The sequence below is a fragment of the Phoenix dactylifera genome, chromosome 5, assembly GCF_051530095.1.
Source record: "Phoenix dactylifera cultivar Ajwa chromosome 5, Ajwa_hap1_PhDact_Kaust_v1.1, whole genome shotgun sequence".
Classification (NCBI taxonomy): Eukaryota; Viridiplantae; Streptophyta; class Magnoliopsida; order Arecales; family Arecaceae; genus Phoenix; species Phoenix dactylifera.
Genome location: NC_143194.1, coordinates 31,422,125 through 31,434,585, shown reverse-complemented (window position 1 = coordinate 31,434,585; position 12,461 = coordinate 31,422,125). Strand labels below are relative to the sequence as shown.

General features: G+C 40.1%; 1 protein-coding gene across 3 annotated transcripts; it reads right to left on the bottom strand.

The window, feature by feature from the left end:
* Window positions 1-4,510: 4,510 nt before the first annotated feature.
* Window positions 4,511-12,259, bottom strand: LOC103710895 (RAD3-like DNA-binding helicase protein). Of its 3 annotated transcripts, XR_015987357.2 has the most exons (11): window positions 12,011-12,259; window positions 11,301-11,873; window positions 11,148-11,230; window positions 10,155-10,508; window positions 9,340-9,642; window positions 9,026-9,268; window positions 8,864-8,929; window positions 8,708-8,793; window positions 6,793-7,357; window positions 6,133-6,704; window positions 4,511-5,055 (listed from the first exon to the last, which is right to left on the bottom strand). XR_015987357.2 is itself a non-coding variant. In XM_017843742.5 (9 exons), the coding sequence occupies exons 1-9, from the start codon at window positions 12,171-12,173 to the stop codon at window positions 6,481-6,483; spliced, it is 2,730 nt and encodes a 909-aa protein (XP_017699231.5). In that variant the 5' UTR covers window positions 12,174-12,259; the 3' UTR covers window positions 5,946-6,480. The 3 variants fall into 3 exon arrangements, 1 of the variants encoding a protein (XP_017699231.5); XR_003386421.4 differs by having other exon boundaries at window positions 8,708-8,929; XM_017843742.5 differs by lacking the exon at window positions 4,511-5,055 and having other exon boundaries at window positions 5,946-6,704; window positions 8,708-8,929.
* Window positions 12,260-12,461: the final 202 nt, after the last annotated feature.

Below are 12,461 nucleotides of genomic sequence, written 5' to 3'. Positions count from 1 at the left end.
ATTCGGTCCCGTTCTCCACTACGCCATTAATGGGCCAAATCGTGCCCAATTATTACAAAAGAGGACAAACCTCCTGTCACCTCCCAGGTAACAAAAATCCTTCTATAAAAGGAAACCTGGGGGGAAAAGGAGGGGGGCCCCCCGGACAGAACCCTCCTGGACCGGGTGAAAAGAAGCAAACAGCACAGACACAATGGAGGATATCATCCTCTTCATCTTCTTTATCTTATCCAAATGCTCTCCTGCTTGCTCTCTCCACATACTCCCCCTCTGACTTAAGCATCGGAGGGCCGGCGCCGGGGAGCCCGGCCACCGGCTTTTTTGCAGGACAGGACAGGACTGGACACACCACCCCTCTTTGCTCTCTTCCACTCCCCAGCGGAGGACGCGGCCGGCCGGCGCCCCGCCGTCTGCCCTCTCAGGCGCCGAAGCTCCTCCTTCCCCGGCTTCGCGGCGGCCCCCGGGTCCAATTTCCAGCAACACCTTTAATAAAAATTAGGCCTTTAATGCCTCTTTAATGCTGTAGGGCCTTATTGGAAAAAACTAAAAATGGAGTGATTTTCAACTCATAGAAAATTAACTTTCCCATATTTTTCATGGGAAAGACTTTTCCATGTTTCTAATGGGAAAGACTTTCTCATGTTTCACATGGAAAAGACTTTTCCATGAAATATGGGAATCATATTTACATAGGAATACAACTTTTCCATCTCTCTTCTTTGAAAACTCCAACCAAGCAAGAGGCATCTCATTACTTTTTCGTTGATCATACTTTCTCTCCTTCTTTTTCTGCAAGCCAAACGAGCCCTTCATTATACCCAGCTGTTCGGAACATCAAAGTAGTTACAGAACATCTTCATAGCTTCTCTGGGAACCATATTTTTAGGAAGGTTAATCAACTGGCGGATTATCTTACCAAAGAGGCTACTATAACTCAAAGGTGGATAATCAGAATGAATGAGTTTTCTTCGGTTATTAATCACTTGGTGATGGCCGATAGCGTTTGTTCGGCTCCGAACTTTGTTCCTGCACAACCCCCAAAAAGAGGGGAATTCCGATTGCCAAGCATAAGGAGACATGCAGGCGATAGCCCTTCCCACCTTTTACAGGCCTTTCATGTGAGGCTCATGTGTCTTTTTCTCCTTCTGCCTTCATTTCTTTGAATTCAGAGATGCTATTTAGTCTAAAACTAATTCATGATACATTTGATGTTGCGAGGCTTAGTAGTGAAATAAGCGAGGGGGTTAGGGGAAGCTTCCTTTGTTGTTGGTTGTAAATTGGCTTGTCGTGAAACCCGCATTGTTGGGTTTTGGATCCGGTTGGGTTACCCATGATGGGCTAGCCCAACCCTCATCAGCCAAGATTCCAATATGAGAGAGAGTGACCATGATAAAGTTAAAAACTAGCCACCAAGGTGATAGCCTGGTGGTAAGGAGGCTTGGATTCCATCCGAGTTGTCCGGATTTGAAATGCGCAGGCATCGATTAAAACAGGAGACTGCATGCCCCACGCCCAGATGGTTCTATGTGGATATGCTTTTCTTCTATCAATACTGAGGTGGCGCTGAGGTGACGTACTCACACGTGAATGACCCAGTGGGGTTTTGCACGGGTTGGAGAGGGTACGCGGAAACTTGCAACCTGCATCGAACATTCCCTGGTGGAAGGGGAGCCCAGTGGGGGCTACTACGCGGGTAGGGTTCTGCCCCTCCCCCTCTCCTATTGTTTACCAAAAAAAAAAGTCCAAAACTATTGGATAGTTTCTCCTTCCCTCTCTCTCTTAGATCTGAGTTATTCTAATTCTATTCGCATAAAGTAGCACCTGATAGTTTGATTCATGCGCTCCAAGTAATGAAAATCAATCGGGATGCAACAACTACTAAAGAGGAGTCCTAGATGTCCTAAGCTCTCAAAGATACTTCTGTATTAGGCAAGTTAATAGACTTTGCAGACTGCATCAAGGCCCGCTCCAGAATGAATCTTGGGGAGGAGACAAAATTATCAAATACTTTGTTGTTTCTAGCAAGCCAAATCTTATATGCAACATAGGAAGCCCGAATGCTCAAATATCTACCATTGGTTCTAAGTCAATTAGCCTTTATGAAAATCAAGAAAGCCTCAATTGGAGATGGATCCATAATCACTGATAGGGAACATTAGAAAGGGTCCATACTTGCCTTGCCTTCGAGCAATGGAATAGAACATGTGCTACCCCAATCTTCCAAGCTAGTTTCAAGAATATGCAAATCCCTTCTAGCCAACATTCCTTTACAAGGAATCCGATTCTAAGCTAATTTCCACAAAAATAATACCACTCTAGGGTGTACCCCAATCTTCCATATGCAAGCACAGTCTCTTTTATCAGCTGTGCACTCCTTGAACAACTTATAGAGATCCCTAACCTTCACTTTGTTATGACATATTGGCCATACATCAATATATCAGGTGTGTCATGAGAGGGTATGGCAATGGATAATATTTCATTTGCCAAACGGTCCCAAAATAAATTATTAACAAGAATGGCATTCCAACAATTTTCACCAAGCCTAAATAGGTCACATACCGTCATACCATCCACCACCTCCTGATTTACCATGGTCGGCCAGTAAGTAAGAGAAACTTTCGGCAACCATGCATCATTAAACACCTCCACACTCTAGTCATTTCTAATAGGATCGGATATTAGATAGTACAACCGTAGCATAATGATATAACTCCTTCCAAAAAACTGAGCTAGTCCGCCTAGGAGAAGAGTGAGAAAAGGCTGATCGAGTCCCATATTTTGCCATCAAAGAACTCCACATATTATTGGGCTCAAGAAAAAGTTTTGCTGCATCCTTTGCCAATAACACCTCTCTCCAAGTAAGCAAGGAATGCAATCCCAATCCTCAATCAGTTCGACACAACTTTTCCCATGCAACAAGATGAACTCTCTTCGTATCTCCCATATATCCCCAAACAAAGTTTTTAAAGATTTGCTCCAACTTATGAAGAGAGGATATGGGAACTATGGTATTAATCATGAGGTGATATTCTGTTCTATGTCAATTCCATAGTTCCCAACATCACACGTATTATCTCCCTGATGCTCTATATTTGCACGTCAGTTTCAGCTCTTCGTTTTTAAGGTCTATGGCAGTTATTTCAGGATCTCTGGCCTTTGATTTTGCGCCCCGTCTTGATTGAACAATCCTGTGATTTTCATCATGAATGCACTATTCTATTAACAAATATACCCACCACGGCCCAACATTCTCTATCTATTATATGGCTAATATAATAATTAAAAAAAGAAAGGAATACAAACTGAAACAGAGTAATCTTGAAAACAGGACCACAACCATCAATGCGAGATCAACAGGAGAGTTATAATTTATTTTATAGAAGGGCAGTGATATGTTTGTTTTACAATTTAAAATAAGGATTCTCCTTTTCATAAAGTTTGGTGGTATCTCGCCTCCCCCTTTCCATCAAAAAAATAAAATAAAATAAGGAGCTCCAAACAAGCCCGCGAATTACATATCACAATCCATCTGGAACGTGGTTTCTAACAGCCCAAAAGAATATTGGAAACTGTAATGGCTCTTTCAATTCAGCTTTATGCACTCAAAGATGAGGGTCATTTGACCTTAACCATAAAATTACATCTTCCATATCTTAAGCTGAATGTACTATTACAATATTACATAACATTTTTTTTTGGGGGGGGTAAATATTGCATATACAGATGCAATAATCATCATTAATAACTCCAAACACCACCATTAACAAAGTCTATAATATGGTGGTACCATGTAACACTTGCACCATGGAACATGAACTTTCTTTCTCTTGCGTCCATCATTTCTCAATCTATAGAAATTTCGCTAATAGAGTAGTTAACGAAGGGCCTCCACCCTCCAGTAGACCTCATTTATGCTAAAACCGTTATTAGCTTACATTTGCGTAAAAAAGAATGTGTTAAAACCCGCAACTGAATAACTAATACATGTAACACAACAGGGAGAGAAATGAAAACTAGCTGTCACAGGAGGTGCAGGCTTTGATGAATGGTCAAAGAATATTAAGATGACCCAAGGCATGTTGATCATGGTTCATGCAGCACTGCTATTGAAGTGCGCAGAGACGAGACCTGCAGAGGAAAACTAGAACCAAATCCTAGGGCCACAAAATGAAATCTACATCAAGAAACACTCACATGGTGTACCTTGCAAGTTAATTCAAGAGAAAAATACAAGTAAAAATTAAAACATGGGAAGCAAACCAGGCTATAGCCCAGCACTCGCACCCCTCCTCAATGTTTGAAGAGGTGCCCTATTCAAACATTGCCAGTCCCGATGTTTTCAGGAGGTGTTATCTCAAGTATTTGACCAGGGTTTCTTTTGCAGCAGTTTGTCATCGTCATTATGGTCGAAAAAAGAAAGTACCACTTTTTCTTTTTCTTTGTTTTAAATACTGCAACATATAAATACTCTATAATCTATAATGTCCAATAAATTTGGCACACCAAGTGGAGCTGATGATATCTGCTTTTCCATTCATCATCAAATGAAATCAAAGATTCATCAGAAAATGTTTAATATTACAGCAATCCCAGGACCATATCTTATGGTATAATATTGAAAATGATGTTTAAATAGGTTGAGAAAGAAACTAAATGGAACAATTCAAATTCTATCTATACTAATTATGCCAATGAAATAAATTACAAAAAAAGCCTTAGTGATTACTGGATCCTCCCACAAAACTAATCTGATGTTGTGGAACATGCGATAATTCTCTGGCCAGTCTACAGCATCAGCAAGGTATTCAGAGTCGGATATAAATGAAAGCGGAAACTGTTGATCAAAAACTGCATACATACAAATTCACACTCATGATGAATTGTATAGATCCATGTGTGCATGCATCCGTGATAGTGTATTCTTACATGATCCCAATTCAGGAAGTGCATATATTCAAACTCATGGATTACATCTAATGTATCCTCAATTACGAGCTTGTTCAGAGGTCATCATTATCATGCTGCAGAAAGTCGCTTGTTGGGGATGTATGGCTGGCAAAGAGAAATCACAATTTATACAACCTTACAGTATAAGTTTTGAAGCTAAATAGAGAACGGGTATTTCCTTTTGCATATTTAATGGTAAACATAAGGAATAGTGTCTGTCACAAAACCTACACTGCCAGACTAAGTGGAATGCAAGGCCAAAAAATAAACAATACCTATTTACCAGGCAGATCACAGGAATCAAACAGCAAAGTGGAGATTGTAATATCTAACAAAAGGGAAAAAGGGAAGGTGGAGAATGGGAGGCGATCAAATAATAACAATGGGAACTGGGACAAATGGCCAGGAACCGCTTGAGAAAGCTAAGTTTAAAGTGTTTCTGTTTATCTTTCCATTTGTTTTTCCTAAGGTTTCAGGATTATTTCCCCTTGATTTGCACTAGAATCTTTCCTATAGACCACACAATTAAGAAAGTACACATTACAAGGTTCAAACAGAAAAGGATGTAGATGAGGCATGCAACGCACCAAAAAGCATCTCTCTCTCTCTTTTTTCATACTAAGATATCCAGTATAAGTGCCAGGGAAAAGGATATTATAGAATTCATGAAGGTTGACTGTCTCTAGAAGAGTCAAACTGGCAGTTGGTTATAGCAAATACTGGTATATGTTTAGCTACAGGAGCTTAATGAGTTGACAGCAATATTTGCTATTGTTGCACTAAGAAATGAAGCCCAACTTATGTTAAAAAAAGAATTCAAGGAAAAAAAAGAACAGGCATCCATAAATTTGATTTTACATCAGAATATTAAGGGTCTACTTATAAGTTCAAGCCTGAAAAGCTTTTTCACTTTATTCCACCCATCAGTTCATCAAAAGCAGAGGAGAAATAAGTTGCAGGAAAAATTGAATGTTGCAACAAAGGGAAGAAAAAGATTGACAGGAAACCAATGCAACAGTTGTGAAGCTTATACTTTCCATATGAAGAGTTGGCCAAAGTACAAGTTTAAAAATAGAGACAAAGATAATATATCAACAAATAACATTGTCATCATTAAACATAAAAACAGAAACTGACTCTTAATAGAAGAAAAAAGGTAATAGGCTAGAAAAGATACATTACCTCCTATCCAATTTGCTGCAAATTCACAAAGAGCAATGCACCTGTGCTTCTACCATTGCACTTTGCTCTGAACAGCAATTGCACAAACAAGATTTTTTATATTCTGAATATTTGCCTTCTTTAAACCAATTGGTAGGTTCATCTGGTGATGTTTGTGAGAACAGCTCCTAAGGTAAGTGAGAAAATAAGCCACATCCAATCCTTATCATCTGCATACGTATGTTTTCACTCATACCGCCTCTACTTATTGAATTGGGAGAACTGATGCCGTTATGGATTTCACGTGCTCATACTTCTTGTCACACCACTTCTGCTCATTAAATTGGAAGAACATATGCAGCATTGTACTTATGAGCTAATACTTTTGGTTACACTGCTTCTTATTTGGAAGAACTGACGTAGCAGTCTGTGGACTTCCCCATAGCTTTGAGTAGCAGAAACAAGTCGATCTTTTATCCACAGGGGTAGCTTGTTAGCTGGGTGTGAGAAACTCTGAAATGATGGATCGCATGCGTACCGTGAGTCGACCAACAATATTGCAGCATAGTCATTTATGTGCCTAATTGCTCTGCCTGCAATTAAAGAAATTGGGGGGTTGGTAACAGAGCAAACAATCATTTACATGCTAATTGATGCTAAATAGTCAAAGAACATGCATACCAATTGACTGATTTACAGCTTTCATGCATAAGTTCTCATAGTATTCTCTTCCTCTTTGTTTGCATTTCCTCAAGATGTCAAAGCCAGACTGAACTCTAGTGTTGCCATATAATTTATTACCCAAGGATTTATTTGGTGTCAGTGAAGACGGTTCTCCTAAACCTTCTATATATTTGATTCTTTCCATCAACTCAACATCAGCGGGACTTGGATAAGGAAGTCCAACCATTATAACGCAACGTCCCATCCCATCACTGAAGTTTATACCTTCAGAAATCTTTCCACCGACAACAGCTAGAAGAAGTGCGCCATTAGTTCTTGAATCATTTGAAATTCCACTAGGAGACTCAATGGCTTTCTTGTATTCCTTCAGTACAAGATCGACATCAATGCTGTTTCTAGGCTCCCTGTATATATGTTTCTTCTTCAGAATTTTGGAAAGAACCCCTGAAGCCCTCCATGTATTATAGACCTGTTCTTCATAGTCAAATGAAGAGAAAAACATGACAACTCCTTCTGGGATAACTGCCACTAGATTGCAAAGTAAACGTCCTAGCTCATCAATCTGGCATGCAACAAAACCAAAATAACATAATTAGCAGAATGCATCAGTAAATATTAATGACAATAAGCAAGAATGGATTAAAAGAAGGCTAAAAGAAGGCTATCAATAATTAGTTCATGGAGTGAATGTTTATAAAATAAAATAAAATAGCTTGCAATAATATTTCGAAAAAGAAATATCATATAAAATTCAGCACAAAAAATGTAACATGGGACTAGAAGAACATCTAGGTGCTTGAGAGAATATAGAAACAGAAAACGAATTTTTGAAAAAAAAAAAGAAGCACATTCAAATTCTAATGAAGAACCAAAGGACAGATGATGAATAAAACATGCAATCCAAAATAATAAAGTTTAAGAAGAACACAAGATCTATAAGTTACATATGGACTTATGTATGTATACAACAACAGGTGTTAACTCAGCAATATATGTGGGATATAGGTATCATACCAACATGATATTTTAAAATTGTATATATGGAAACATTGCTGTCAAGAGCATGGCAGGCCTTCCATATAATTGAAACAGCATTGCCTCTACCCCATCAAAGATCATGCCTTAGGGCTACAATATGTGTGGAGCGAATCAACATATCCTAATTGATGTAGCTCTTGTCAATGAGATTTGACGCTCCCAAATCAGATGAGGATGCAGTGTGATTTCCGATTCTATTTATATAGTCATAAACGCAGAGAAGGAACCCAAAAAGATATTTTGCACAAAAATGCCAATGCAAAAATGCTTGACAGAGTTTTTGTCCAAGCAGGCGACAGGACATAATTAATCTCTGAACTAAGAGTTCCATAGGGCAGAAGATAGAATAAAGAATCCTATCCAAATGATGGAGACAATGCTATCTTCAGTCAGGGCATCAACTGCTCCCTTTTTCTCACTAAATTGAAAGAATAATTTTTGGCCAAATGATATCTGCAGTCATTTTAGTGCAGATATTCATTTTACTTTGCCCAAATGATATCCACTACCCCATTTTGACCAAAGGATAAAAATCACTCTGTCAATCATTTACACAAGATGACCCAATTTGTACTCATACTCCTGTTTTTGTGCCATATTAAAATGTGAATTATGTAAAGAAACACTATGTTCAATATAGATAGATTCCCACAATAAACATACCTAGAATAACTACTCCCACATTTCGAATTAACATAAACTTGTATTCCACTTCCCTTACATCTGAAGAGTAGGTATTATGATTAATAAAGGTCTTTTAAATTTAAAACCCACCAAAAATCTGCTTTTAGAAGCAAGAGAAGTCTTCATAATCCAACAAGTAACTACCAACATCATGACCAGTGAGTCTGAAAGGATAAGACTTAGTACAAACCATGCTTGGAGTGCTTCTTGAATTGTAACTGAAATCAAAAGTCATGCCAGAGGGTCCACGAGAAACTGCAATGGGAAACAAACTCTCTGGAGGAACAATATGGTTGCATGTAAAAAAATGCACTTGATCCAATGCTAAGCCAGGGAAGAGGCGCACCCTTGTCTCTTCAATAGGCTGAAGAGTCCCCCCAGCCAGGACAACAGCATGTGCCTGACCTGCAATCTGCAGAAATTTATAATTAAAATAGGTTATACTGATATGCAAACCTGTCTTTATGCTTCCACAGAAAAATTTGATTAAGCAATAGGGCTATGAGACCTCAGAAAAAATTTTCTCTCCACAAAGCATTACAAATTTAAGGTATCCTTCTTCTGTTTGCCCAGAAAGCTTCTGCCTTGAGACTATCATTCTTCCATCACTATCATTATTTATAAGAGAGAGAAAGATACCAACTAGAGCCTGAAAACCAGATATTACACTTCCTTCTGCACCTTGGCCCTGGTGATCGGAATGCAAGGAACCAATTCGCGAACTTGCAAATTTAGCTCCATATCCAGTGACCTGAGGAACTGACACGATATCATCAACTGGGAAATAAAATGCATGGATGGCTATGCATCTGCATAGAGTACCTTGTGAATGATGTTGCTTTCCTTCACATATCGATGCAATTTTACTAAGTTGATGTTGTCAATATTGAGAGAAAATAAGAACTCATTTATGGTCATTGACGTATCACCAAAATTTTTCTCTTCAGTTGCTTGGTCTGCATGAATGTTACTAATACCAGAAGAATCTTCCTGGCAGCCAACCAACAACCGGAGGAAGGACTGGATTAAAACTATCAGAGTCTGGATGTATCGTCGATTTCCAGCTCCCAAACGATTTCGAAACCTGCCAAGATACAACTCAAGGTGGGACAGCACCTGCTTCAACTGGCAATTGAAAGCTCAATTCACAAGAAAGTTAAGTTCATACTACATATTTCCCCACCTAAGTCACAACAAATTAATGTTTATACTATTTATTCCCCCCAACAGGTTTGTGTGTGGGCCAAAAAGGCCTAAAAGCAACAGAAAATCAATCAGAACTAACACAACAAAAAGCCCCCTGCTCAAGGGGCAAGACTCCTCTTGATTACATAGAATACCATTGGACCCAAAAGCCGAGCCATATCAGGATCCTACTCAGCTTGTTGAAGGCTGCTGAAATTTCCATAAAATTCATAAAAATACTAAAAAAAAGTCAAGCACAAAATCTCTGAATTAACTTCCTATGCATGTATTTTAATTATAATTTCAAGCCTAAGAAAGACTAAAAGCGAAGCCTCAGCAACAACAAAAGCCCATTATAAATATCCGTAGTCTAGAAGGCAACCAGTCTTCAGAACAACAAAAGCCCATTATAAAAGTCAGTAGCTAAAAGGAATCAGGTACTGCACCATTACCTGGGACACAGTGATTTTTGAGTTGTACATGCTAGTGAGGGAGTCTGCCACATTGTGGGCTTCATCTATAACTACAACACTGTTCTTCAGGTTCAGACCAAGTGATTCACGAGCAGATCTCAATAGTAGAGATTGGTAGGGAAGGACCACAAGGTCACCTGCCCGAACCATTTCACGAGCACCATAATATGAACAGGTCCCAATTTTCCTTCCCAGCTGCGCAAGATCTTCAATGTCCAATGCACCATGCTCCCATACTTCAGTCCTGAACTGTTTACGTAGATTCTGCTTCCTCAACATTGGGCATCCTGAAGAAGCCTTTACACGCTGTACCCTCCCATTATCAGTCTGGACCTGCAGAAAGATTGCATCATTGGCTCTATCAACTGAGGTAAGCATATGGTATCGGTTCTGGTCAAGTCAAATTGTGGGCACAAACTGACCGTTTTATGTATTTTTTTTTCCAAAACCAAAAATCATGAAACATTGCATAGAAGATGTTTTTAATAAACCTCAAATTGTACTTGGATAACATTAGAGCTTCCATGTTAAAATTTATCCAGGAAGGTACTAAGGTACTGTTTTAAGACAGCATGTCAAAGACATAAGTGTTGGTGATGATATTACAAAGCTTCAGACAGCATTCAACCTAGATGCACACTTCTCCAATTTCCTTATGGATGATCAGCTACTGCTCTTATGATCTCAAGTTAAATACTAAGCACATTTTCACCTAAATTAAAGAGCAAAATAAAATTGAAATATAATAATTTGAAAGATTTTGTTGAAATTGTTCGTTTCAAAATTTTCTGAAAAATCTAATTATAGGTTATTCATCAATTGAAATAATAGGACATTATGCTTATGAACAAACTTGTGGAAGAAAACCTGAAGAGATATTGAAATTTATAATGCAAGCAAATGTTTTATGCATTAGACGTTGGCACCGAACTCAGGCAGCATATGATATCAACCCGTGAAATCCACCCAAACCTTGATTTGGGAATCCTTCTTGCTCTTCTGCAACTCCAAGCAACGCTCATTGATCCGGTTCGAGTTCCCCAGTTTCAGAACATCTGAGCAATTTCCCAACAAATACATAAATATTACCAATAAGAAGACTAGTAAGAGACAAATATCCATTACCAGAATTGACGCACAGGTTCTTCCTTGAGCCCAAACAAATGAGATTGAGCTCTGAAGTGAAGCCCGTCCTTTTAAACTCCCTCACAAACTGTGACAGCTGCGCATGTGTCCGGCTAGTGAAATAAACCTTGGGGGTCACCTCCTCTTCCTCCATTCCTCCCTCTCCCTCCTCTTCATCACTGCTACTCGAACTCAAACACCTCCCACCTTTCCTCTTCGATCTCCCAATGCCATACTCCATATCCTCCGCCTCACTCTCATAATCATCTACCAGGAACACCATCTCTTCGTCATTCCCTGGCGACTCCTCGGCAGTTTTCTCCACATTCTTGGGCTTTACGAAAGAGGCCTTCTTCGATTTTACCAATCCAGACCCTAATCTCCTCCTTCCCCCCTCCTCCTTCTTCGTACCTGGGATGGCAAAATCCCTCATCCAATCCGGCTCCTCCTCTTCATCAATGCTGGAGGTTTTCGTGTCGCCGGGCTTCCCCTTCTGCTGCTCGCGCTGCTGCTTCCTCCGATCGACGACCCACTGCATCGCGCTGCAGATGATGCTTAGGGTTTTCCCCGTTCCTGCGCCCAAACCGAGAAAGAGGCCATGTGGATTTCAGATAAGGATTTAGGGTTCGATTTCAGATGGGAGATGGAAAGAGAGAGAGAGAGAGAGAGGCGAGAAAGGAGGAGGGAGAGAGGGAGGAAGGAAGGAGTACCAGTGGGGCTCTCGAGCATGGCGATACCGCCCTTCTCCAGGGAGTCGTAGAGGAAAGCCATGAAGTCCGTTTGGATTGGGTAGGGATCGAAGGGGAAAGCCGGAAATTCACGCCTCGCCTTCTCCGGCGCCTCCCCCATCTCTTCTATCTTTTTCTTTCCCATTTGCTCCCGTTCCGCTTACCTCCGTCCCCCTCAAATAGCACTTCCTTTCCCGTGGTCTGCAAAGCGAGCGGCTCCAAGTGACGGACCAGCCGGACCCATCCGAGCCGGAATAAAGACCCAGTTTATTGATATCGATCTCACCGGTTTAGCTTTCGTAATTTACAAAAACCCACGTAAACCGAAATCCCGGTTCGGATCAGTTCAAAGCGGAACAAATATTTGTACCCGGTCTCAGCATGTCGGCAGTGGGCGGACCGATATACGCCTATAAATAGACGACCCAGGGAT